Source organism: Ictidomys tridecemlineatus, chromosome X (assembly GCF_052094955.1).
Source record: "Ictidomys tridecemlineatus isolate mIctTri1 chromosome X, mIctTri1.hap1, whole genome shotgun sequence".
NCBI lineage: Eukaryota > Metazoa > Chordata > Mammalia > Rodentia > Sciuridae > Ictidomys > Ictidomys tridecemlineatus.
In genome coordinates this window covers 67010593-67035442 of record NC_135493.1, presented here as the reverse complement: position 1 = coordinate 67035442, position 24850 = coordinate 67010593, and the positions used below count along the sequence as shown (strand labels likewise).

The window sequence follows — 24850 nt, the reverse complement described above, 5'->3', positions numbered from 1 at the left end:
GGGGGGCGGTGCGGGCGCGCTCCCGGTGGGCGAGGTGCTCAGCATTCTGCACGCGTCTGGACAGCACGTCGGTCGCCTTATCCTTCTCTCAGTCTCCGACCTCTCGCCCTCGCCTTATTGCCAAAATGTCGCTGTCTAACAAGCTGACTCTGGACAAGCTGGACGTTAAAGGGAAGAGGGTCATTATGAGGTAATTTTATAAATCTGCCTGCGCGCCCGCTAGGTTCTGCCGCAGCCTTGTTGGCCCCGGGCGGATTTGCTTTCCCATCTGCCCAAAGTTTCTTTCACCATTCAGCGGGATCCCTGGGGTCTTAGATTTGCAGGACGAGCCTGCCTTCCATTGGGCTGAGGCTGTGCCCGAGTTTGTGGGTTCCTAACCGTATTTCTTTTAGTCCAGGAAGCGGCTGTAGTCACCTTTTGGGAATAGATCCTACCAAGAAAGGGCTCAGTATGCCGGGACCTGTTTTGCCCCTTTCTTGCTCCTGAAATGCACTTACAGCCCTTCATTGGCGAATGGGACCTAATTCTTAGCCCCAAAATCTTTAGGCCCCAAGAAAGGGACCTTGCAAGGTCATTTGGGTAATGTCCCTTCCCCCACCATTCTAGACCTTGCCAGACAAATGAAAAATTACCCTCATTTTAAAGCTCCTTGCACAAAAGAATATGTTTCTCAGGATGTTTCTTTAAATGTTCAACTGTGGAAACCTAAAGAATTGAGGGTGAGAGGATGGGGCGCACCGGATGAGGCCCCACAGAGTTTATGTAACAAGCCTCTGCTGCTCTACCGTGTCGTTGGACTTCGGGCCAAGGGGTTTGCATCAGGATTGTGACACATACTGGGTAATGGTAGCGCAGGGTGTGGCTCTTCGTACTTGCTATCCTCCAACCTCATTCTGCCATGTGGGTAGAGAAGCAGGATATTAGAAGTGAGTAAGCCTCCCCAAGCACGTGGGGGTCTCTTACTCTGCGCATGTGGAACCGTGGTCATTTACCAACATGGCTTCTCCCTCATCTGCCAGAATTACTAGCATGGTGTATGGAACTTTACATTTATGTATCCTTTTTGTAATTTATGATACATTTCTGCATGCCAGGAATAAAGTGTATGAGGATGGTTAGGTATATAATTGATGAACCTGACTGTTCATGTACCCTAACAAGATTCAAAGGTGATATTTTTAAAGGGTCATAAGAATTTCCATTGATTGCCTTGGGCAGCCCTGACCTTTTAGGGAAGTGGTTAGTTGATGGGCATGTATGTGAATGGTGTGATTTAGTCCCCTTTACAATGTGGGCCAGTTAAGTGAGGCCATCTTTTGGATATTAAGGAATGCATAAGGCAGTAGGGGAGTAACTGCTTTAAACATGAAGGCATTTATGAACTAGAGAACTAAAAATTAATGTAGCTCTCCCCTTCTCATTTCATTTGGCCAGGAGTAGTTTGCAGATTGCCTTCTTTGCCTTGCTATGGAGATAGACAGAACCCAATAGGAATGTCCATGAGAAATACCTGATGTCCATATTTCCCCAAATGGTATAGGCCTTTGTAATCTGGGCACAGCAGCCATTATTAGATAAGCCACAGTATTAGATAAGGATTCTCTCTGGACCTTCTACCATCATCCTAAGCAAAGGGGATAGTCCCACTGGAGAACAGGTCAGGTGGACATTGGCCTACAACAAGATCTTAGGTTTTAATCATTTTTTTCTCATTTCCACAGTGCTTAAGGCTGACTTTTTCAAGGAATGGGTCATTGTGCTAGTCACCTTGCTATAAAGGCAGTAAGGAGCTTTATCTCCTCTTTGTAGGGAAACTGGCTTGACGAATTAATTGGGCTGGTTGTACATGGGCGCACAGGAGGTGCTTGTCTCTTCTGCCTCTGCACCCAGTAAAATTTCATTTAACACAGATTTCTAACTGTGAGCCTTGAATTGATTGGCTAGTCCTATTTTGCTGATGGAAGATGACCTGTTCAAGGTTACTGAACTAGCAAGTTTGTGGCAGAGCCAGGACTACAATATGGGTCTCTTTGGCTACCAATCAGATCCTCTACATACTTGAACATAATGACTAAGGACAGGTTAAAATAGACCTTTTGTCTGCTGAAGGTTACAGTCAATAAATTTCCCACTATAAATTGTATTTATTTAGGCTGAAGACAGGAAGTTACTTTGTTCCCTGTATCTTTTTTGAACAGAGAGTCACATTGTGGGATTATTATTTTAGAAAAGCCCAGGCAGCCCTGCATGCTCAGCTCAATTCCTTTTTGTTTCAGTGCCTTTATGTGGTGGTGGCTGGCAGTGTTTCAGAAATGGGGCCTCCTGAGTAGTGGCTGCTTCACTTGTCTCCTTTCCTTTGTCCTGTGGAAGGGAACTGTGGTGTTTGCTGATTTGTCTGATGGTCCCCTGGTTTGAATTGCCAAGGGAAATCAGCCATTTTGTTGGGGGAAACCTGACTGGTTAATTATCAGGTTCTACATCAGTTTTTTAGGACTCCCATTGACTTTACAGCCTCTTTGAGTAAGTTTCCTTCTTATTTTTTGCAATTTCATTTCCTTTCTTTTCTCTCATAGGTTGCCAGTCATCCTTTGCTTGCTTGTAAAGCATTTCCCCTTTCCTTGTTTCCTCCTGTTTTTTAAACCTCACTGGTTTTCTCTAACTTGTTGTAACTTGTTAAGCAACAGCCCTGATGCAGAGGAAAGAGAGAAAAAAACTCAAGAGCAGGAGAAGAAAAGGCTCCAAAACAGCTATAATACCCCAATTTTCTAGTCAGGGACAGTGATCAATAACTAAAAACATATATTGAAAGAAGTTATATAGCCAGGTGAGGTGGTGCACGCCTGTTATCCCAGAGGCTCTGGAGGCTGAGGCAGGAGGACATGAGTTCAAAGCCAGCCTTAGCAGTTTAGCAAAATAAGCAACTTGGTGAGACCCTGTCCCTAAATGAAATACAAAAAGGGGTGAGGATGTGGCTCTGTTGTTAAGCACCCCTGAGTTCAATACCTGGTACCAAATATATAAATGGAATTACATAGTATGTAACTTGGGGATTTGACTTTTCCACTCAGTGTGATATCATCATGATTTATTCAATTTGTCACATATATCAATAGGCCATTCCTTGGTATTGCTGAGTAGTTTTCCATGGTATGACTGTATCATAATTTATTTAAACATTAATTCATTGAAGGACATTTGAGTTGTTTCCAATTTGGGGCTATTACAAATGAAGTAAGTATGGACATGTGCTGTAATTACTGTAGGGTAAATGCTTAGGAGTGGAATTTCTGGGTTGTATTTAACTCCCTTCCCTTTTTTCTGTGTTGGGGATTGAACCCAGGGCCTCACACATGGCATGCAAGTACTCTACAATTGAGGTATGCTCATAAATTGCATTTAACCTTTTTGAGGGAATTGCCAGATTGTTTTCCACAACTGCTGCACCATTTTACATTCTTACCAGCAGTGTACAAGTAATCTATGCATCCTCAGCAGAAGTGGATGTCTCATTTTTTTAAATTTTAGCCATTCTGATATTCATGCAGTGATATCTGAATTTGTTCCTGAGGCAAAGCTTGGGAATGTTTCAGGAAAGTGCAAAAGGAAGGGGTGCAGAGTTTACATAAAATGGAACAAGTAGAATGTATAAGCAAGAGCAGTTACTGTGTTGGGAGTCCTAAGAAGAGAAGTTGAAAGCAGAGTTGCTGAAAGTGTAGGAGATGATGAGGGCAGTGAGGGGAGAGTACAAATCCAATTTTCATCAGTGAGCTGATGCCATGGCAACATCGACAGATGAGACAGATTCTTGAATATTTATGCCCAAAGGCATTCCTTCCTGTAAGGTTCTAGGGGTAGGGAGGAGCAATGCAATGGATAGCTTGTGCTCACCCTCTTGTAGGTCTTGCCTTTCTGGGAGGCTGCAACAGGGAAAATGACCCACTGTAATGGGATACTTGATTCTCTTTGGAATGTACTTTGAGGCTGGCAAGGGCCTTGTTCAAGATATTTAAAGAAGATGCTTAGAATCAGAATCAAGTGGCCTGAAACTAAGCAGAGTATATTTCTTTGGTTAGAGGCATACTTATTGCCTTTTAGTTTTGAAGGCTTTCTTCAGAATGATTGAATACAGAACTATTTCCCTCATTTTGCCTTTGGAAAGGCCGCTATTCCTGAGGTAGATAGGGGCTCAGGCCTAGGACATATAGAAAATGTGGTTTTCTCACTAGTTCTGAAGGATTTTGTGGTCATCTCCCAGCCCTCAGCTGTTGAGAGGAAGCAGGTGGTGCAAAGGGAAGAAGGAAAAGATGGAGTTTTATGATCAAGGAGAGCAGCAATTTTCTTGACTATTTCATACTTTTCTATAGTCCCTTAGCAAGTTGTTTGTTTTTTTTTTTTTTTTTTTGGTAATGCTGGTTGGTTCTGTCTTCCAAATCACAGAATTACAATTTGGACAAGCATTAACATATAATATTTAACACTTTTGTGGCACATAACTGTGCTAGATACTCTATAAGCACTTTACAAATTTAATTCTCTTAATGACTGAGGTAAAGTCTATCATTCCCATTCTACAGATAAGAAAACAAATAATGATCTTTGCGGGCAAAACAGACCTTAAAAATGGGTGATATAGGGCTGGGTTTATGGCTTAGTGGTAGAGCGCATACCTCGCATGTATGAGGCCCTGGTTCAATCCTCAGCACCATATATAAATAAAATAAAGGTCCAATGACAACTTTAAAAATATATAAAAAGGTGCCATACATTATTGCTTTCAGTCACATAGAAGTAGGCTGAAGGTTCCAGGGAGTTCAGAATTGGTTCTTAAAAATGGTAAAGCAGTGATCTGTTAGGTTAGAAGGGAAAGATTGTGGTACATTATTAGCTTGTGACATTTGACTAATTCCTTCTAATTATCTATCAGGTGGGCTAAGGCATGTCTCATCCTTTCAGGCTTTTTTTTTTAAATTTTGTTGTTGTTGTCAGTGGACCTTTATTTAATTTATTTACTTATATGCAGTGCTGAGATTGAACCCAGTGCCTCATACATGCTAGGCAAGTTCTCTGCCACTGAGCTTTGACTTCAGCCTTCCTTTCAGGCTTTTTGTGTTGTCTGTTCTGAAGGATACTGTCTGAGCTTGGTACTTGACCCTGGGTTTCGTCCTAGTTTTAAGGCTGCAGGCTTTCTCCAAAAAGAATGATAGTCTTTTTTTTTTTTTTTGATTAATTTTTCAGTACCAGGGATTGGACCAGAGGTGCTTGACCACTAAGCTACATACCCAGCCCTTTAAAAAATATTTGTTTTAGTTGTAGATGGACACAATACCTTTTTTTATGTGAAGCTGAGGATCAAACACAGTGCTTCACATGTGCTAGGCAAGCATTCTACCACTGGGCTACAGCCCCAGACCCCCACCCAACCTTTTTTATTTTTATATTTTGAGACAGGGAAGGTATTGCTAAGTTGCTCTAGTTGGTCTCAAATTTGTGATCCTCCTGCCTTAGCCTCCCAACTCACTGGGATTATAGGTATTTTCGACCTCCACCAGGCAATGATATTCTTTTGATGTGTGTGTTTTTTCCAGTAATGGGTGTAGAATCTAGGGGCACTGTGTCCCTCAGCTACATCCTCAGTGCCCCTACCCCTGTTTTATGTTGAGACCAGTTCTTGCTGAGTTGCTGGGATCACAGGTGTGCACCAATTTATTTTAATTTTTATTATTTTTAAAATTAATACATTATGATTATATATAATATTGGGGTTCATTGCATCATTTATATATACATATAACATAATTCGCTCCATTTCATTGTTTTGTATTTCCCCTTTCCCTACTCATGATCCCCTTCTACTCTACTGATCTCCCTTCTGTTTTTAATTGGTTAATGTGTTTTATTCTTCTAATTAATTTTTTCCTAGTTCTTATAATTTAAGTTAAGCTTTATTTTTTGAAATTTTTTAAAGAATGCTTTAAAAAATTTCAAAAAATAAAACCTAACTTAAACTTAAAAGGGCATAAATCATAATCTCAACGAATTATCATATAATGAGCACATTTGTACGATCACTCAGGTCAAAAAGAAGTAGAACATTACCAGAAGCCCCCTCTGGTATTCTATCCCAGTGCCTAATTATTATCTTGACTTTTAATGCCCCTGGTTTTGTGTGTGTGTGTGTGTGTAACTGGGGATTAAACCCATATTCACCAACTGAGCTATATCCCCAGCCTCCACCTCTGATTATTTTGAAGGTGAGGTTTGAACTTCTGGCTTACTTAACTGGTTCAGTAAAAGTGCTGCTCCTGATCTTGAGAGAACAGTAAGTTGATCTTGGTTCTGAAACTGAAATTTTTGTTTCTTTTTTAGAGTGGACTTCAATGTTCCTATGAAGAATAACCAGATAACGAACAATCAGAGGTAATGTTCTAAATCTAAATCCTAAATCTGTGCTGGGTTTAAGATGTATGTTGGTATGAATACATAGGATAAAATGGTTTATCTTTCATATTGTAAAATTATAGTAACTTAAGCCATGATATTGGCTTTCTTTCAATCTACCATCTGGTTTGCTTTCTTAAGAGAATGTAAGAATTGAAACATTCTAAATTTTAAAAAACATTTTTAGTTGTAGATGGACATAATAAGTTTATTTATTTTTTTATGATGTGCTGAGGATCAAACCCAGTGCTTCACATGTGATAGGTAAGCACTCTACCACTGAGCCCCAACCCCTGAAACATTCTAAATTTATGAGAAAATACAAACTGAAAAAAATCATCCTAAGAAAGTGATTTTTCTCTCTCCTTTTTTTTTTAATTTGAAGAATTTGAGTTGTTCTTTTTTAAAGAAATCAAAGTTTTAGGTTAATTGACTTCTCTTATAAAATTCAACTATGCAAGAGAAGGATTTTTAATACCAATAATTATTAATCTTACATATAGTTTTATAAGACAATTCCAGATAGCTTTAAAAAGTCAGTTTTGAGAATTTTGATTCATTTTTACTTTTATTTTTAATGTATTTCTGAGACATGGTCTTGCTGTGTTGCCCAGGTTGGGCCGTAATTCAATAACTAGCCTTAGCCTCCTGAGTAACTGGGATTATAGGTATGCATTGCCATGACTGGCTTTGATTTGTTTTTGCTTTTAAAAAACAAAGCAAAAGACTTCAGAAGTAATATTTTCAGTCAGTTTAGCTGTTTCAGTGTCTTGGATCCTAGATTCAGACAGAAGCTGTTTTTTTGTTGTTGTTGTTGTTTGTTTGTTTGTTTTTTTAGAAAGTGTCTACTTTTTTTTTTTTTGCCAGTTCAGCATAATTATACACAATGGTGGGGTTTGTTGTTATATCATTCCTTAGTATTTACCCTTTTACTCCCCTCCTCCCTATCCTTGGTTCCTTTCTTCTTTTCCACTGATTTCCCTTTGATTTTTCTGAGATTCTCCCTCACACTGTTGTTTTCCCCTTTTTCCTTTCTAGCTACCACTTGAGAGAGAAAACATAGTACCCTTGATCATCTGAGTCTGGCTTATTTCATTAGATACAATGTACTCAAGTTCTATCCATTTTCCAGCTAATACCATAATTTCAATGTTCTTTTTCTCTTTGGTACTAGGAATTGAATCTGGGGCCACCTAACTGCTGAAACATATCCCCAACCTTTTTTGCTTCTTATTTTGAGACAGGGTCTTACTAGGTTGCTTAGGGCCTTGCTAAGTTGTTGAGGTTGGCCTTGAACTTACAGTCCTTTTGCCTTAGTCTCCCAAACCACTGGGATTACAGGCATGTGCCATTGACTCATTTTTCTTTATAGCTGAGTAAAACTCCGTTGTGTATATATACCACATTTTGTTTATCCATTCATCTACTGATTAATAGCTAGGCTGGTTCCACAATTTGGCTTTTGTGGATTATTTGCTGTAAATGTATGTATTTTATAGTATGATGACTTTAATTCTTTAGGATAAATACCAAGGAATAGTATAATTGGGTCATATTGTGGTTCCACTCTTAGTCTTTTGTGTGGTTGTACTAATTTACAATCTCACCAGTAGTATAAGTCTTCCTTTCAGAAGCAGAAGTTTTAAGTGATAGTACTGCTTTTATTTTAAATTTTAAATGAAAGTTTGAGCTTGAAAGTTGCTTCTCAAGACCAGTGTTATCTAAAAGAAATGTAATGTAAGCCATATTTTATTCAATTCAGTAAGTCTAAAATAATTATTCCAGTATGTAATCACTATAAAATTAATTAAAGGACAGTTAACATTTTTATGCTGACTTTAAAATCCAACATGTATTTTACACATATATAGGACATTTCAGTGTGGACTAGTGTCATTTCTAGTAGTCAGTAGGCTCCATAATAGCTATTGGCTAATTAATTACTAATGGATACCATATTGGACAGTGTAAGTCTAGAACCAGAATATTTTCAGGTATTAGTCCAAGAATAGATAGGACCTGGCATTTTATGAGACACGTCCCTGCATTATCATGGCAATAAGATCTTTGTACACCGCAACTCCAATCACCCCCCTTTTTGTGATGCTGGTTGTTCAACCCAAGACCTCAAGCATGCTAGGCAAGCACTCTTCTACTGATCCTCATCCCTTTTGACTGGTCTTGATTTTCATTATCCTGCATTATATAGAAAAGATTCCATATTTGCCTGTTAAAGTATTTAATGAATAAAAGCATAGAAACATGTCTGGGTGCATTAGTTGTAGGTGGACACAATACCTTTATTTTATTTGTTTTTATGTGGTGCTGAAGATCAAACCCAATGCCTCACACATGCTAGGCGAGTGCTCTACTGCTGAGTCACAACCCCGGCCCAAATTTATTGATTTCATTGGGCAAACTTTATACATGATATAGTTTATTTTTATATAAGAAAGTTTCTGTATCTGTTACATAGCATAAAATATTTTAGAAACATTACTTTTTTGTTTCATCATTCCCTTCTTTGCTCAACTTTATCACATTTTCCCTTGTCAGCCTACATAAAATCTCCACTGTTCTTTTTTTAATTCTTAAAAATTTTTTTTCTTTAAGCCTTTATTTGTTTAGTTTTTTTTTTTTTTTAATGTGGTGCTAAGGATCAAACCCAGTGTCTCACACATGCTAGCCAAGTGCTCTGCCACTGAGATACAGCTCCAGCCCTCTACTGTTATTCTTCATTCTTATCTTTTATCTGCCTTCATTGCTTTACTTTCTCTATAACTCTTAACATGATCTGATAAATTACACATACATACATTGTGTGCATGCTTTTGCACATACACACAAATACAAACTAAAAAAAAAAATCATCCTAAGAAAGTGATTTTTCTCTCTCTTCCCTATTTTTTTTTTTAATTTGAAGAATTTGGAGTTGTTCTTTTTTAAAGAAATCAAAGTTTTAGGTTAATTGACTTCTCTTGTAAAATAACTATGCAAGAGAAGGATTTTTAATATCAATAATTACATATAGTTTTATAAGACTTACTATAGTTTTATAAGACTATTCCAGATAGTTTATTTTCTCTTCCTGTGTTAGGATTCTTCTACTTACATGAGAATAGAGATTGTTTATTCTAATTTTTATTTATTTATTTTGGTACTGGGGGTTGATCCCAGGGGTGCTTTACCACACTGAGCTACATTTTTGAGATGGGGCCTTGCTAAGTTGCGCAGGCCGGCCTTGAACTAGAAATCCTCCTGTTTCACCTCCTGTTTTGGCTGTTTTTTTTTTTTTTTTTAACTTATATTCTTTGCACCTAGAATGATGTGACTGGCACAAAAGAACCATTTAGTAAATGTTTGAAGGAAGCTGGGCAAGGTAGTGCACATTTGTAATTCCAGCAATTTCTGAGGCTGAGGCAGGAAGATGATAAATTCAAGGCCACCCTCAGCAACTAAGTGAGATGTTAGCAACCTAGCAAGGCCTCATCTCAAAAAAATTAAAGGAACTGGAGGTGTAGCTTAGTGGTTAAAACACCTCTGAGTTTGGGCTGGGGATGTGGCTGAAGCGGTAGCACGCTCGCCTGGCATGCGTGCGGCCTGGGTTCAATCCTCAGCACTACATACAAAGATGTTGTGTCCGACGAAAACTAAAAAATAAATATTAAAAAAAATTCTCTCTCTCTCTTAAAAAAAAAACACTTCTGAGTTTAATTCAAAGTAAAAAATGCTTAAAGGGAGTTTTTTATTATTGTTACTGTTTTTGATGGTGGAGACTGAACCCAGGACCTCCTGCATGCTAAGCACATGCTCTACAACTGAGCTGTGTTCCCAGCCCCAATTTTTTTTTTCTTTTTTTTTGGTACTTGGAATTGAACTCATGGCCTTGCTTATGCTAGGTAAATACTCTGCCATTGATCTACATCCCCAGCACTTTTGTTTTTATTTTGAGACAGGGTCTTACTGAGTTGTCCAGGCTGACCTCTCAAACTTGTGATAATCCTGCCTCAGCCTTCCAAGTAGCTGTGGTTACAGGCATGTGCCACTGTGCCAGCTCAGTCCCAATTTTTTGATTAAATTATAATATAATAAATGTAATACATTATAGAAATCAATTTCTATATAATGTGTTTATCTTGTGTATATAAAAAGTGATTTAGTATCTATAATGGATGCAGAAAAGTTGCTACATATTTCTTATTTTTTCCCCAAATATCCTTTGTGGTTTCAGGATTTGAAACATTATGTCTTTTATCATCACTTAAGAGTGGTATTTTCAGAAGTCTCCAAAAACACCTATGTATTCCATAGTGAGTTTCTAGGACTCACAGGACTCGGCATATAATTGTTCTTATGTCCAGACTTTATTAATGTGAAAGGATACATGACAAAATCAGCAAAGGGAAAAGACACAGGAGGAGTCTGGAGATTCCCATGGCACAGGCTTCCAACATACCATGAGGGGACATATTAGATGGGCTCCTTTCTCCACAGTGAAGAGTGTAGTGATTTTGTGCAGTGATTTTGTCCTGAGAAGTCTATTAGACTCTCATCCCATTATTTTTTTTTGTTTATTTTCACAACTACATATTAGTTGTATGTATTAATGGGATTCAGTGTAATATTTCCATACATGCATACAAAGTGCACTGATCAAATCCAATCACCCTTTTCTGACCTTTCCCACCCTTCCCAATCTTTAATAATCACCATTCCACTTTAAAGATGACTTTGTTTAGATACCACATATGAGAGAGAACACACAGTACTTGTCTTTCTGGTTTCATTTAATATGATATTTTCTAGTTCCATCCATTTTGATGAAAATGATAGAATTTCATTCTTTATGGCTGAATAATACTTCCTTGCGGGGCTGGGGTGTCTCAGTGGTAGAGCACTTGCTTAGCATGTGTGAGACATTGGGTTCAATTCTCAGCACCACATATAAATAAATAAGATAAAGGTCCATTGACAACTAAAAAATATTTTTAAAATACTTCCTTGTGTATATATACACATGATGTGTGTGTGTGTGTGTGTGTGTGTGTGTGTGTGTGTGTGTGTGTGTGTGAATTTTTTTCTTTACCCATTCATCTGTTGTGGGGATCTTGACTGATTGATTACCCTATCTAAGCTATAGTGAATAATGCTGCAGTAAATATGGATATGCAAAGATCTCTTTTGTATGCTGATTGCATTTCCTTTGACTTTACACTCAGGGGAGCTGGTTACATAGGTACCCTTTGCCTAGCAACCACCCAAATTTTAGACTTCTAGATGGGAGCAGATGTTCAACATAAATTATCTTGTTTATGCAGTTTAGGAACAGTGAACAGCCTTGCCAGTTAGAGAGCTTAGAGAACATTTTGAAAGCCAAGTGCCTAGATACCTGCCAAGGGTCAACCTTCCAAGCAGGACCTCCTATAGATAGAATTTTTCAGGCTTGCTTTGCTAACTCTTTTCTGCACAAGGGACACATCCGTGATGATGCTACAATCCTAGGTGGAATATTTGCATCATATTTAACTTCTTTCCCTGACACAAATTTGAGGGATACCACTGACTTGCTGACAGTACATTTGAAGGAACTTGGAAAAGTAAAGGGGCTTTAGGTTTTTTAAGTCATGAATAAAGCATGTCCCAGTAATCCCTAGGAATAACATTGCTTTGTCAACTATATGTATTTATTTTATTTTATTTTTTCAGGATTAAGGCTGCTGTTCCAAGCATCAAATTCTGCTTGGACAATGGAGCCAAGTCAGTTGTCCTTATGAGCCACCTCGGCCGGCCTGATGGTGTTCCCATGCCTGACAAGTACTCCTTAGAACCAGTTGCTGCAGAACTAAAATCCTTGCTGGGCAAGTAAGTGCCAGGCTCTGGTGCTGGTTGAGTATATAGGAGGACAGATTATCAGGCATGTTGTTACTGGTTTTTGATTTTCAGACTGCTTAAGTGGCTTCATCTGTTGCTCCCCCAGGGATGTTCTGTTCTTAAAGGACTGTGTGGGCCCAGAAGTAGAGAAAGCTTGTGCCAATCCACCAGCTGGGTCTGTTATCCTGCTGGAGAATCTTCGCTTTCATGTTGAGGAAGAAGGGAAGGGAAAAGATGCTTCTGGGAACAAGGTAGGTCCTGTGATTTTGACATTATTGAAGATAAGGTCCTGAATCTGGAAGAGACTATGATGGAAGAATACAAGAAGCTTGTATTTTTTCCTAGATACTTTCTCATTGAAGTATAAAATACAAGTAAGAATGCACAAAAACACAACTTGATGAATTATCACAAAATAAATGCATCTTTGTAACTACCACCTGGCTCAAGGATAGAATATTACCAGCATTCCAGAAGTCCTTCTGGTACTCAAATGGTTTTGAAATATATGTGAACATTCTTGGGGTATAAGATTATTCAGTGAATTTGATGATCATGGTGATATTACCTTGGATTTAAGGTATTTTTCGAAGAACTATAAAACATTTTCCTTGAATCTGTCTTTAAGATAAGGGGGTATAGGCTTCATCCTCATTTCAGGGAAAGTCTCAGGAAAAAATACTAAGTTTCAGAAAGGTAGTCATTTGACTAAGTTAATGGTGCTATTGCTGGACTTTGTAGCTAAGGTCATTAGATCAGCAAACTTTCTGAAGTAGCTAGATAGTAAATATCTTAGGCTTTGTGGATCTTACAGTCAGTCATAAAGGCCATATAGTCTCTGTTGCCTCTGCTGGGCTCTACCATTGTCATGTAAAAGTAGCCATAGATAACCCACAAAACACATTACTATGACTTTTGACAACCAGAATTCTATTATTAAATGATCTTTGAGCATGATTTTTTTCTTTTTTCTTTCTAGTCATACATGACAGTAGAATCTATTTTGATTTATTTATACAAGTATGAAATATATCTGATTTTAATTAGGATCCCAGTCTTGTGGATGTTTGAGCATGATTTTGAATCTGATTCACTAGAAGGGAAGCTGAAGGCAGTTATTAGTACTTTCTTCCATTCTGCTGGTCTTTAGCACCTGAGAACACATGCTCTGAGGCTGGTATGTATCTCAGTCCCCTTTCGACTTCTGACATTTCTTAAGGTCATTGGGAGTGACTACTTTCAAGCAGTTTCTTTTCTTAGCAGCACAGCACAGGTTTTGCCTTATCCTGTCTTTGGCACAGTCTTGATAAAGTACTAGGAGTCAAATGCTGACCTAAAATTTGGTGCCCTTTTAAACTGAAACCCAAGATGCACAAACTCTAGGGCTTAGAAATGATGGGAGGCAAACTGGCAAATTGGGCAAAATGTTTTATTATATGATGAAGTGCTTATGCTATTCCGTGATTTATCTTTTAGTAGTTAATTCACTTGGCATTTAGTGTCTGATGGCTTTAAATACCTGAAATTTCAGGAGCCTGGTGATAAGTTCGAACTGGATATAAGAATACAGTGAGGACCTAAAATTTTTATTTTATCCAGTATAACCACATTGATCTTTCAGAATGAACATTATCTTCCTTCTAGTTATTGGCAAATTAAAAATGAAGAATGAGTTATGATTATTATCGTTTGTTCCTATGGCACTTTTTTTGTGGAGAGACTTCGATTTATCCCATTTTTCTTCTTCTTCTTCTTAGTAGTAGTAGTGGTAGTAATAGTAGTAGTAGCAGTAGTAGTAGTAGTAGTAGTAGTAGTAGTAGTAGTAGTAGTACTGGGGTTTAACTCAGGGGCACTTTACCACTGAGCTACTGAGGTATGTCTCTGGTCCTTTTTAGTTTTATTTTGAGACAGGGTTTCACTGAGTTGCTAAGGGCTTTACTAAATTGCTGCGGCTGGCCTTAAACTTGCAACCCTTCTGTCTTACCCTCCTTAGACACTGGGATTACAGGTGTGGGCCATTGCACCTAGTGGCTCCTTAAAGAGCTCTTAAAATGGAATGCCTTTTTGGTTAATAGGAATAGTTGAAGGACAGAGAGTAATTTCCTAATTGTTATACAGTAAATTAATGTAAGAGCTAGTCCTAGAACCCAAGTCTTCTGATGTTTGAGCATAATTAACCATTACTTCATTTATTATCTTCCAGTTATCAATGGTAGATGGCTTTCCATCCTGAAGAGGTTTTAGGGGCTCCACAGTCTGTATTTTTAGTGTTCATGGCTCTGTGATTCTTTGGGTCATAGTGGAAAATGCCATTCTTTGTGGTGGCCTCCTTCACCTCTTGATACATACAAAATGGGAGTGGGCATTTACTAAAATAAACGTCTGTTCTGTGCTGTGTACTATTCTATACCATGTCCCTCTTCATCTGGCATACTTCCTGTGTATCCTTGCTTAGATGCCTGCCAGAGACTTTATTTTGTTCCTCCTGCCATTCTGTTTCTGTCTCCTTTGGGGGAGCCCTGGATGGTGAGCTGATACCTTGCACTTGTGTTTCATTTCTTTTCTACTTTTTTCCCCTTCTCTCTTCATAGAAGTGTATGTCTTGATTTCTCAGATGCATAACTTTGAGGGAAGGCTTTAAAAAACCTCCTTTTACACCAACAAAATGTCTCTGAGGTATTTTTCTATTGTCATATTTAATTTATCATCTCTGTCCAAACCTTTCCTTGTTGCTTTTATGAGGGATATGTATGAGGGCCACTTTGCCTTTGCAGAAGGGCCTTGGTAGTCAGAAACTTGAGTCAAGTATAATACTTTCACAAGGAGACTATATTAAAATAAGAAAATGAGTTAGCATAAGGAAAGGGAAGAACAGTCAGAATCTTGACCTATAGGTTTAAGAGAGACCAGTGGGATGTGGTTAGCTTCAAATGATTAAAAGTTAAGCCATGGTTCAAGAGTATTAGGTTTGTAATTTTGAGGGAAGGTGAAGGAGTACAAGATCATGACCTGGAATATTTGGGAGAAAGAAACAATCCTGTTAAAAATTTGCTGTCCCACCTATTCAAGGTCTTTAGAGATGTTCAAGAGGACCCTCAGTGGTATGAAATGCTTTTACAGTTATTTGTCTTTGGAGCCATAAGCACTTCCTGTGTTGGCTTTTCATCACAGTAGTTGTTTTTCTTTGCAGGTTAAAGCTGAACCAGCTAAAGTAGAAGCTTTCCGAGCGTCACTTTCCAAACTAGGGGATGTCTATGTGAATGATGCTTTCGGCACTGCCCATCGAGCCCACAGGTACCAAGAGCCTTGTTGGATACTGAGCTGAGAGCAGCTTTCTTGTTTACTTGAGCAGCTCAAACTCGAGGTTGCTTTTAAGTATTTCTGCATTGTATTGTGACTGTTTCAATTTCTATCTCTAATTGGAGTCACTATTGTGGCTCTTCCTGATCTAGAGAGGAAACAAAGGTAAAAACGTTGGGAATTGTCAAGCGTTTTATTTAGCTTTAGGAAAAAGTTTCTCTTTCTAATGGATATTACTTTGGGAATGTTTCCAGATCAGAATCTTAACATTCTTATCAACTGATTGATTACTTATTGTATGATATCTCTTTTGAGGGTATCTGGAATTGAACCCAGAGGGGCTTTAACTACTGAACCACATTCCCAGCTGGTTTTTATTATGAGACAAGGTCTTGCTGAGTTGCTGAGGCTGGCTTTGAACTTGGTACTCCTTCTGCCTCAGCCTCTGAGCTGCTGGGATTACAAGGTGTGCACTATGGCACCCAGCTTATTGTATATCGTAATTCAGCCCTTTGCCTGCTGAAGACTATTACTTTGGGTATCTTAGAGTCTACCTAAGTTCATTGCTTTTTACTCTTTCGGTTTGACCCTGTTTATTAGTCAAAAATCTTATCATGTACCTAAGTGTTTTTTGTTGCAGTTTCAGGATGAAAATCATGATTTCTTGGAGACTCAGAATGAGAAAAGCATTTTAGTGATGAGGAGCTGGCTCCTAGGACTGGGAGAAATGGTAGAGTTTTATGAGAATTTGATTGTCTTTGGTCTTTTCTAGCTCCATGGTGGGAGTCAATCTTCCACAGAAGGCTGGTGGTTTTTTGATGAAGAAGGAGTTGAACTATTTTGCCAAGGCCTTGGAGAGCCCAGAGCGACCTTTCCTGGCCATCTTAGGCGGGTATGAAAAACACTTTTGGATTATGCTTTAAGTAGTGTTTGTGTGGCAGTAGGCCATAACTTAGGTAGTTTATTGTCAGATAGCATAGTCATGCTGAGTAATTGTGGAGAATTTAATAAAGGGACTGTCTATAGAAGTGATGGTAGATTTAGGGATACCAGAAAAGGACAGTATAATAATTGGGCTAGCAATAGTCATCACCATCCCTAGGCCTGAAAGGACAAAGAAGGGAATACAGAGAGGGGAGTTATGTGGAAGAGCCTTCCAGTTAGAATGGTAGTGTTTATTCAAGGGAAAGATGACTATCTGGAAGAAAGGGACCCCAGGGAAATAAATACTGTGATCTTCCTTCAATCTCCTGATGGCTGCATCCATACCCACCACCAATTGCTGAAACTCAACTGGAGGCCAGAGGTAAGGGAGTCCCTTGATGTGGTTTGTGCAGGTCCACCTCCTGGGACAGGTTGGAGAAGGGTAGAAAATGGTTGTGGAAGGAAGAATAGGGAAAAATCTGCCAAAGTGCTCATCTCTGATTTTGAAGTTTTTTATGAAGCTCTTACATACAACCTGGCTGGGAATAACTAGGAAAACCTGCTCCTGTGTGTTCAATATTGTGTCTTTATATCATTTAGACTTCATTTGTACACATTATGTACCTATTTTATGTTTGTTCCTAGGGGGAAAGGCAGTGAGATTCTCATGCTTAGTAAAGATTAGAAATTTCAGAATGGATAGTTGAGAATACATTTTAGATGATAAAATAGGGACAGGGGGCTGGGACTGCTTGGATGAGATAGCTTTGTGTCATTTGGCATGGCTGTTAGGTTGCAGCCTCTCTATGGTTACAGGAATATGACCCTTCTGTAAGCAGGGGTTTTTTGCCCCCATGGGACTGGACACAGTCAGCATTTCCAGATGAAAATTGACTCTGGAGTTGGCTGTCAACTTTAGGTAGTTGCTCTCTAGGCTTTATGAGCCCAGTTTCAGGGTCCTAAAAATCATCCAGGGGGATTCAGGTTGTAGTGTTTTGTTCCTGTAAAAAAGTAAATTACTGGAATCATTGCCCCTCTTCACTGGATTATGAAGATCAGGCTCAGTTTTTTGATTTTCCTAGAAATGAGGATTTGAGCTGTGTGGCTTTGTAGACTTTCTGTAGACTTGTAATAAGAAGAGTGCCACCTAGTGGTTATGGTTAGGTTTTTGTTCCCAGCGTATGCTTGAAACCAGATAGATAGATAGATATTTTTGCTATGTGCCTATGATAAAGTTTAATTTATAAATTGGGCACATTGGGAGATTAATAACAGTAATGAAATAGAAGAATTATAGCAATATACATATTGTTATTTAAAACTTATGAGTTATTTATTTCTGGAATTTTCCATTTAATACTTTTGGATTGTTGTTGACCACAGGGAAGTGAAACTGAATAAGGGAGTGCTAGTGTAGCTGTTTTGGTGAAGCTAATATGGAAAATTTTGCCACATTTCTTAATAGCGTAGCCTTCCTAGGCAATTAATAATTTCTGGAAAATTTTTACATTAAAAAATACTTCATTGTGGAAACATACAGAAGTTAAAAGAATAGCATAATAAACTCCTGGGTATCTGTTACACTGCTTTAACAGTTAATTGACATTTGGGGCAATCTTGTTTTATCTGTGAACCCCATTTTGGTCAGGATGTTTTTTTTTTTTCCCCCCCGTCAGTACTTGGGGTTGAAGCCAAGGACACTCCCATTGAGCTACATTCCCAGCTTTTTGTGTGTGTGTGTGGTGCTGGGGATTGAACCCAGGGCCTTGTGCATGCATGTGAGGCAAGCACTCTACCAACTGAGCTATATCCCCAGCTCTCCAGCTATTTTTTATTTTGTAACAGGGTCTTGCTAAGTTCTGTGGCTGGTTTTGAACTTGAGATCCTCCTGCCTCAGTCTCCATAATAGCTGGGATCATAGCCATGTGCCACTACACCCAACAAGGAATTTTCTTTTAAATAACTGCCATATATTATACATAAATTACTTTTTTAAGGATCATTTATTCTATAATAGTCCTCTTCTTACTTTCATCCCAACAATGTGTTGAAGAAACAGGGACATTTGAGCTGTATACTATCCCTTAGAGATGAGCATGTATTTTCTGTATGCAGTGATGCCAAGATGGTGTGACAATGATACATGATCAGTAGAAACTGTACTTTGAATTTCGGTCTTTTCTTGGGCTAGTTATGTGCAGTACAAGTATTTCTTGAAAGAGTTTCTTGAAATTCTTCTCAAAGAAAGTATTCCTTGAAAAGAATGAGAAGCTAGAAGGGACAGTGAGCTGCACCTCCCAGCCAGTCATACAGTCATGAGGGTAAACAGTGTATAACTCTATAGTGTAATGTACTGCTAAGCTGTGGTGTTTATCAAGTTAAGTGCATTAAATGTATTTTTTTCTGTTTTCCCCCGTTTTCATTGGTGCATTATTCTTACAGTGGGCTTTGGTATAATATTATTCATATATGCATACAATAAAACAGTATAATTTGATCCATTTAATTCTCCAATACCTCCCCTTTCCCTCTCCTGGTCTCCCTTCTTTTTTTTTTTAATGTTCTAATTAGTTATACATGACAGTAGAATGCATTTTGATACATTGTACACAAATGGAGCACAGTTTCTCATTCCTCTGGTTGTACATGGTGTAGAGTCACACCAGTAGTGTAATCACACGAGTATAGGGTAATGATGTCTGTCTCATTCTACTGTCCTTCCCATCCCCACACCTCCTCCACTCCCCTTATTCCCCTCTGCCCAATACAAAGTTCCTTCATTCTTTCCTATCCCCTCCCCACTGTGGATCAGCATCCACTTATCAGAAAACATTTGGCCTTTGGTTGAGATTGGCTTATTTCACTTAACATGACGATCTCTAGTTCCATCCATTAAATGAATTTTCAGCGTACTGTATTTTCAACTTACGGTGCCTTTATTGGATGCAAGTTCAGGAGTGTGTGTGTATACACATTTTAAACAAATAATCCATTCTTTTCTTTAGTAGTGACCAGTCTGTACAAGTGAAGTAAACAGCCTCTTGGCATCCATTCCCCTGTATCAGTGTTGTTTTGTACTATAAGATCTCTCCCAGGGTAGGCATCATCTTGTTTATTGAATGAAGAGGGAAATAGTCCTGAAGTGATTTGGCCATTTAAGTGGGATTTAAATGTATTGAAATGTTTATTGAAGGCTAGCTAGCTATTGCTTTGTATCTCTTACTTAGGATATTTTTTTCTCTCAAGGGAGGTAAGAGGTACATATGTTTTATTTTCCTCCATTGCAAAATAAGCTTCAAAAGGGCAGGAATCTTTGTTTTGCCCACTAATGTTTCTTAAACACCTAGGATACTGCTTGGCACAGATTAGGTGTTCAGTGAAGGTGTTGAATTAAGCAGTTCAGCCGAAAAATGCTGTAAAGCAGTTGTCCCCAGCAATTGAGTATGGGATGTGAATTGAGACTAGAAATATCTATTTTTGTTCAGTATTTGTTTGTACAGTCTTATTCCTTGCTCTAGAATTAAGACAGTTCTGAGTAGATGCAGGGATTTCATGATTAGCAGATACAGTTGGCAGTCTGGATCCTGTGAATTTTGAGGGGGTATATGTGGAATCCATGTTTTCTTTAGATAAGGATAGGTTTTTTTTTCCTTTTTGCGGTGCTGAGGATTAACCTAGGGCCTTGTGAATGCTAGGCAAGTACTGTACTGCTAAGCTATACCTTCAGCCAAGGAGTAGGTTTTCTAAGCCCCTTTTTGATTTGATGTAATATCTTCAAAGATTTCTTCAAAATGGATTAGGCTTTTGGATTGGAGAAATACAGGGCAAAGTTATGCAGTACTTGGTCACTTTGGGACATTTTTTTTTTGTTCCTGCCTTAGCATAAAATGTCAGGCTCCATTATATTATTACTTCTCTAGTTGATTATTATTTTGGTGGTTTTCTTTCTCTTCTAGAGCTAAAGTTGCAGACAAGATCCAGTTGATCAATAATATGCTGGACAAAGTGAATGAGATGATTATTGGTGGTGGAATGGCTTTTACCTTCCTTAAGGTGCTCAACAACATGGAGGTAGGAAACCAATGCCAATGTGAAGTAGCTGTTCATTATAATCACACTTATCTAAATTTAAAAAAAAAAACAGCTTGATATGAACTCTCCCTAAAAACTCCTATTTTTATCTTAGCAAGTTGTTTTTCTTTTTGCAATTGTTCCTTTATCTCTTATCATATCTGGTTGCTGTGAAGCAGTCACATGTTCTTAGTATAGAGGCTAATATTCATCTTTGTCCCCTTGTATAGATTGGCACTTCTCTGTTTGATGAAGAGGGATCCAAGATTGTCAAAGACCTTATGTCCAAAGCTGAGAAGAATGGTGTGAAGATTACTTTGCCTGTTGATTTTGTCACTGCTGACAAGTTTGATGAGAATGCCAAGACTGGCCAGGCCACTGTGGCCTCTGGAATACCTGATGGCTGGATGGTGAGTCACTTCAGTATGAGTGAACAGAAACTTTTTTGTGTCATCTAGCCAACCAACAAACTTTTTTTTTTTTTTTTTTTGTAGTACTGGGATTAAACCCATGAACTCGTACTTGCTAGGCAAGTGCTCTACCACTGAGCTACAACCCCAGCTCTCCAACAAACATTTTAAAACACTAGGAGTTGGGTTCCAGATGTTGCAGTAAGGCCCTTTTTGTGGGAGAACTCATGGGGTAAAAGCAGTGGTATCAGATTTCTGCTGTCTTTATCAGTAATGAGATGAAACACGAATGTTTCTTTTTCATTAAGTAATATTTAAGGACTTACTATGTGTTAGACACTGCTGTATACTTTCATAGTTTGGGCTATTCTGGAGTATGTTGCTACCTAGAAACCTGTATAAGAAAACTTCATATGAAATCATGAAGATAATAGAAGTATACTATTCACAATGAAAAACATATGCATTAAAGACTAATATGAAAAAAAGACTAAATAGTTGATCATTGTGTTTTCCACATATTATTTTGACAGCTGTATAACATTGTCTCATTGACATGCCCGTTTGCTGAGTCATTTTTCTTTTGTTAGGCTTTTGGGTGTTACTTCTCGGTGTGAGGCCTTTGGGTTCATCATTTCTCAGTGTGGCCCTAAGACCAGCAGAATAGGCATCATTTTTGGAATTTGTTGAAAAAATGAGGGCTGGGACTATGGCTCAGCTTGGCATGTGTGAGGCACTGGGTTCGATTCTCAGCACCACATATAAACAAATAAAATAAAGCTTTATTAACAAATTAATAATTTAAAAAAAGGAAAATGTAAATTATTGAGCTTTACTCCATAGCGACTGAATCTGAAACCCTGGAAGTCTGGGAGTAGGGCCCAACAGTTTGTGTATGAACAAAGTCTCCGGTGATTCTGATCTAGTTCAGTATTTCTCAATTTCAACGTTATTGACATCTCCATTTTTGTTGTGGAGGTCTGTTGTTGCATTGTGAGGTATTTAAAGCATCCTTGGCCACTAGATGCCAGAAGTGCCTCCCAAATTTTATCTTTAGAAATGTCTCCAGACATTGCTGCATGTTCCTTGTGGAGAGGCAGGTTTGACCCAGGTTGAGACCCACTCATCTTGTTCTTGATTGTCATACATAGAATGGTCAAAAATGCCTGTATTAAATAACTTGAAGTTTTCCCTTGAACTTGATCTTTTATGAAGTAGAACTTTTGAGTCAAAGGTCATAAATACATTTATAATTTTAAAGACTGAAGAGTACCTTTGGTTCTAGAAGAAACTCTGGTGTTTAGCCTTGTTTGATCTTGATGAAGGTGGTATTTGTTCTTTCAAGTAACTTTCCTTGGCAGCTCAACTTCTCTTTTAATTCTATCCCTCAGGGCTTGGACTGTGGCCCTGAGAGCAGCAAGAAGTATGCTGAGGCTGTTGGTCGGGCTAAGCAAATTGTATGGAATGGACCTGTGGGTGTCTTTGAATGGGAAGCTTTTGCCCGGGGAACCAAAGCACTCATGGACGAGGTGGTGAAAGCCACTGCCAGGGGCTGCATCACTATCATAGGTAAGGTGTCCTTTACAAAGCTAATACTAAGGTGAACTGGCAGAATTCTAATCAGAGGAAGGTAGAGGGGGATCATTGACTATTCCTGGGCCTCATGGTATTAGGTGAATCTTGAGCCAAATGGGTGCATAGTTCATGTAGGAGCATCTTAATGAAAGAGTTCAGAGTTCACCAGCTACTTTTGAGTTGCCTTATAGTTTTGGTGCCATTCAACTTTTTTCTTCTACTTTCCTTTTTCATCTGGCTTTCATTCAACAGGTGGTGGAGACACTGCCACTTGCTGTGCCAAATGGAACACAGAGGATAAAGTCAGCCATGTGAGCACTGGTGGTGGTGCTAGTTTGGAGCTCCTGGAAGGTGAGGTTCTTGTTTTTTGGCTTATTTAGGGGTAGGGTGGAGAGAAGTAGGTAGAATGGAATAAAGAAATTTAACAGCTAGTACTGTCATTAGCAGTCATTATTAGCTGGGCAGTACAAATGGAAGAACTTCAGATAAAGCTCTTGCATCCTTTTGAGGAGGGGAGGGGCAGATAGGAACTTGTTCTTAAACATGTCACATTCTAGTAGACCTGGGACACAAAATGCAAAAGTTGCCCAACTCCTGGCTATATTATCTTAAAGAATAGCTGATGTGTTATTGGGAAGAGAGAAGGGGGCATATCTGGCTTAGTTGGCCCTATAGTAATGCTGTCTATGTGTATGTGCTCTCTCAAAAACAGGTAAAGTCCTTCCTGGGGTGGATGCTCTCAGCAATGTTTAGTACTTTCCTGCCTTTTGGTTCCTGTGCACGGCCCCTAAGTCATCTTAGCATTTTTCGCATCTCCACTTGGCATTAGCTAAAACCTCCCCCCACATCAAGGTTCAGCTAGTGGCCAAGAGAGGTAGCACCAGGAACCCTTAAACAGTTGCACAGCATCTCAGCTCATCTTTACTGCACCCTGGATTTGCCTATATTCTTCAAGATCTCATTTAAATTTCTTAGTGACTAAACCATTGTGCATTCTAGAGTGCATCTATTTATATTTTGCCTGTTAAAACAAAGTGAGCTGTGTTAGCTTAGTTCTCTTTTTGAAGTAGCTTATTTTGATTAGCTTGTCACTGTTCACTACTCGGCATGGAAACAAGATGAAATTCCAGTTTTAGGGAGAAGCAATTGATGAACTATTAAATGATCAATAAACATGTCCATTGAAACTGGAATTTTTTTCCTGTCATACTTTGTTAGGAAGGGTAAGAATAGAAATTTGAAGGGACCAAATATCTACATTTCTAAATGTAAGAAATGGGATGGCAGCAGTGGGGAAGTGGGGGGATTAGATGAATGCCTACTCCTTATTGAAGAATTATACTGTTTCTATTTTAAATTTTTATCAGTTTGACACAGTCATAATGTAAACAGTCAAGGTTTTACTGCAGCAAATAGAGCCTCAGCTTATTCCTCCCATATGTGATTCTCCTTTGCCAGAGGTGACCACTGTTTTTCTAGTTATTTGCCTCCATGTTTCTAAGTAACATCCTGTGAGCTTCTTGGAATTTTTTTTTAAAGGTACCTATTAATTTCATACCATTGAAGATTTAACATATATCCTCTGTTCCACATATCCTACTATTTCATTCTTACAGTATAGTTTTGTCATAGATTAAAGTTTACAGTATGATTTTAAATATTGTTCTGCTTAACTATGTAGTATGCTATATTTACTTATGTGATTTTTAAAAATATTTTTTAGTTGTAGACACAATATCTTTATTTATTTATTTTTATGTGGAGGATCGAACCTAGCACCTCACATGTGCTAGGCGAGCGCTCCAGCACAGAGCCCCAGCCCCATACTTATGTAATTTTTATTGTCTTGGAAGTTAATGTCTTTATTTTTTTTCTTTTCCTATGTATCCGTATCACTGATTCATTCCCAAATCTGCTGGAAGTATTAATGTTTCAAACATACAGATAATCGTAATTTTTACTGGAGACATCCTGCTGAAGTTCTTGGTGTTTTTACTCCAGTTTGTACTGGTTACCCTCTAGGTTTGCTATATAGCTGTTGCTGTGTTGTTGTACTTGGGGTGCCCTCTGGTTTGAGCTCAGGAATTCTAGTCCTGTATTTGTAGATGAGACGTAAAGATACCACCCACAGGTCTAGCAAATTAATATTACAGCTGGGCTAGAACTTTAGCAAACTGATCACTGTTATTTCCTACTGATTATCTTTTCTCCAATATTTTATTATTTCAAGTACACAGAGAAATGGAATGAAATATACAATA

The 24850-nt window shown here is 38.4% G+C and overlaps 1 protein-coding gene across 1 annotated transcript; it reads left to right on the top strand.

Annotated features, from left to right (window-relative positions):
• Pgk1 (phosphoglycerate kinase 1) lies at positions 1–23776 on the top strand. Its single transcript, XM_005328811.3, has 11 exons — positions 1–190; positions 6367–6417; positions 12145–12300; positions 12416–12560; positions 15500–15603; positions 16382–16501; positions 20490–20604; positions 20835–21014; positions 22406–22583; positions 22842–22940; positions 23302–23776. Exons 1-11 carry the CDS (start codon positions 126–128, stop codon positions 23340–23342), a joined length of 1254 nt encoding a protein of 417 aa, XP_005328868.1. The 5' UTR covers positions 1–125; the 3' UTR covers positions 23343–23776.
• Positions 23777–24850: the final 1074 nt, after the last annotated feature.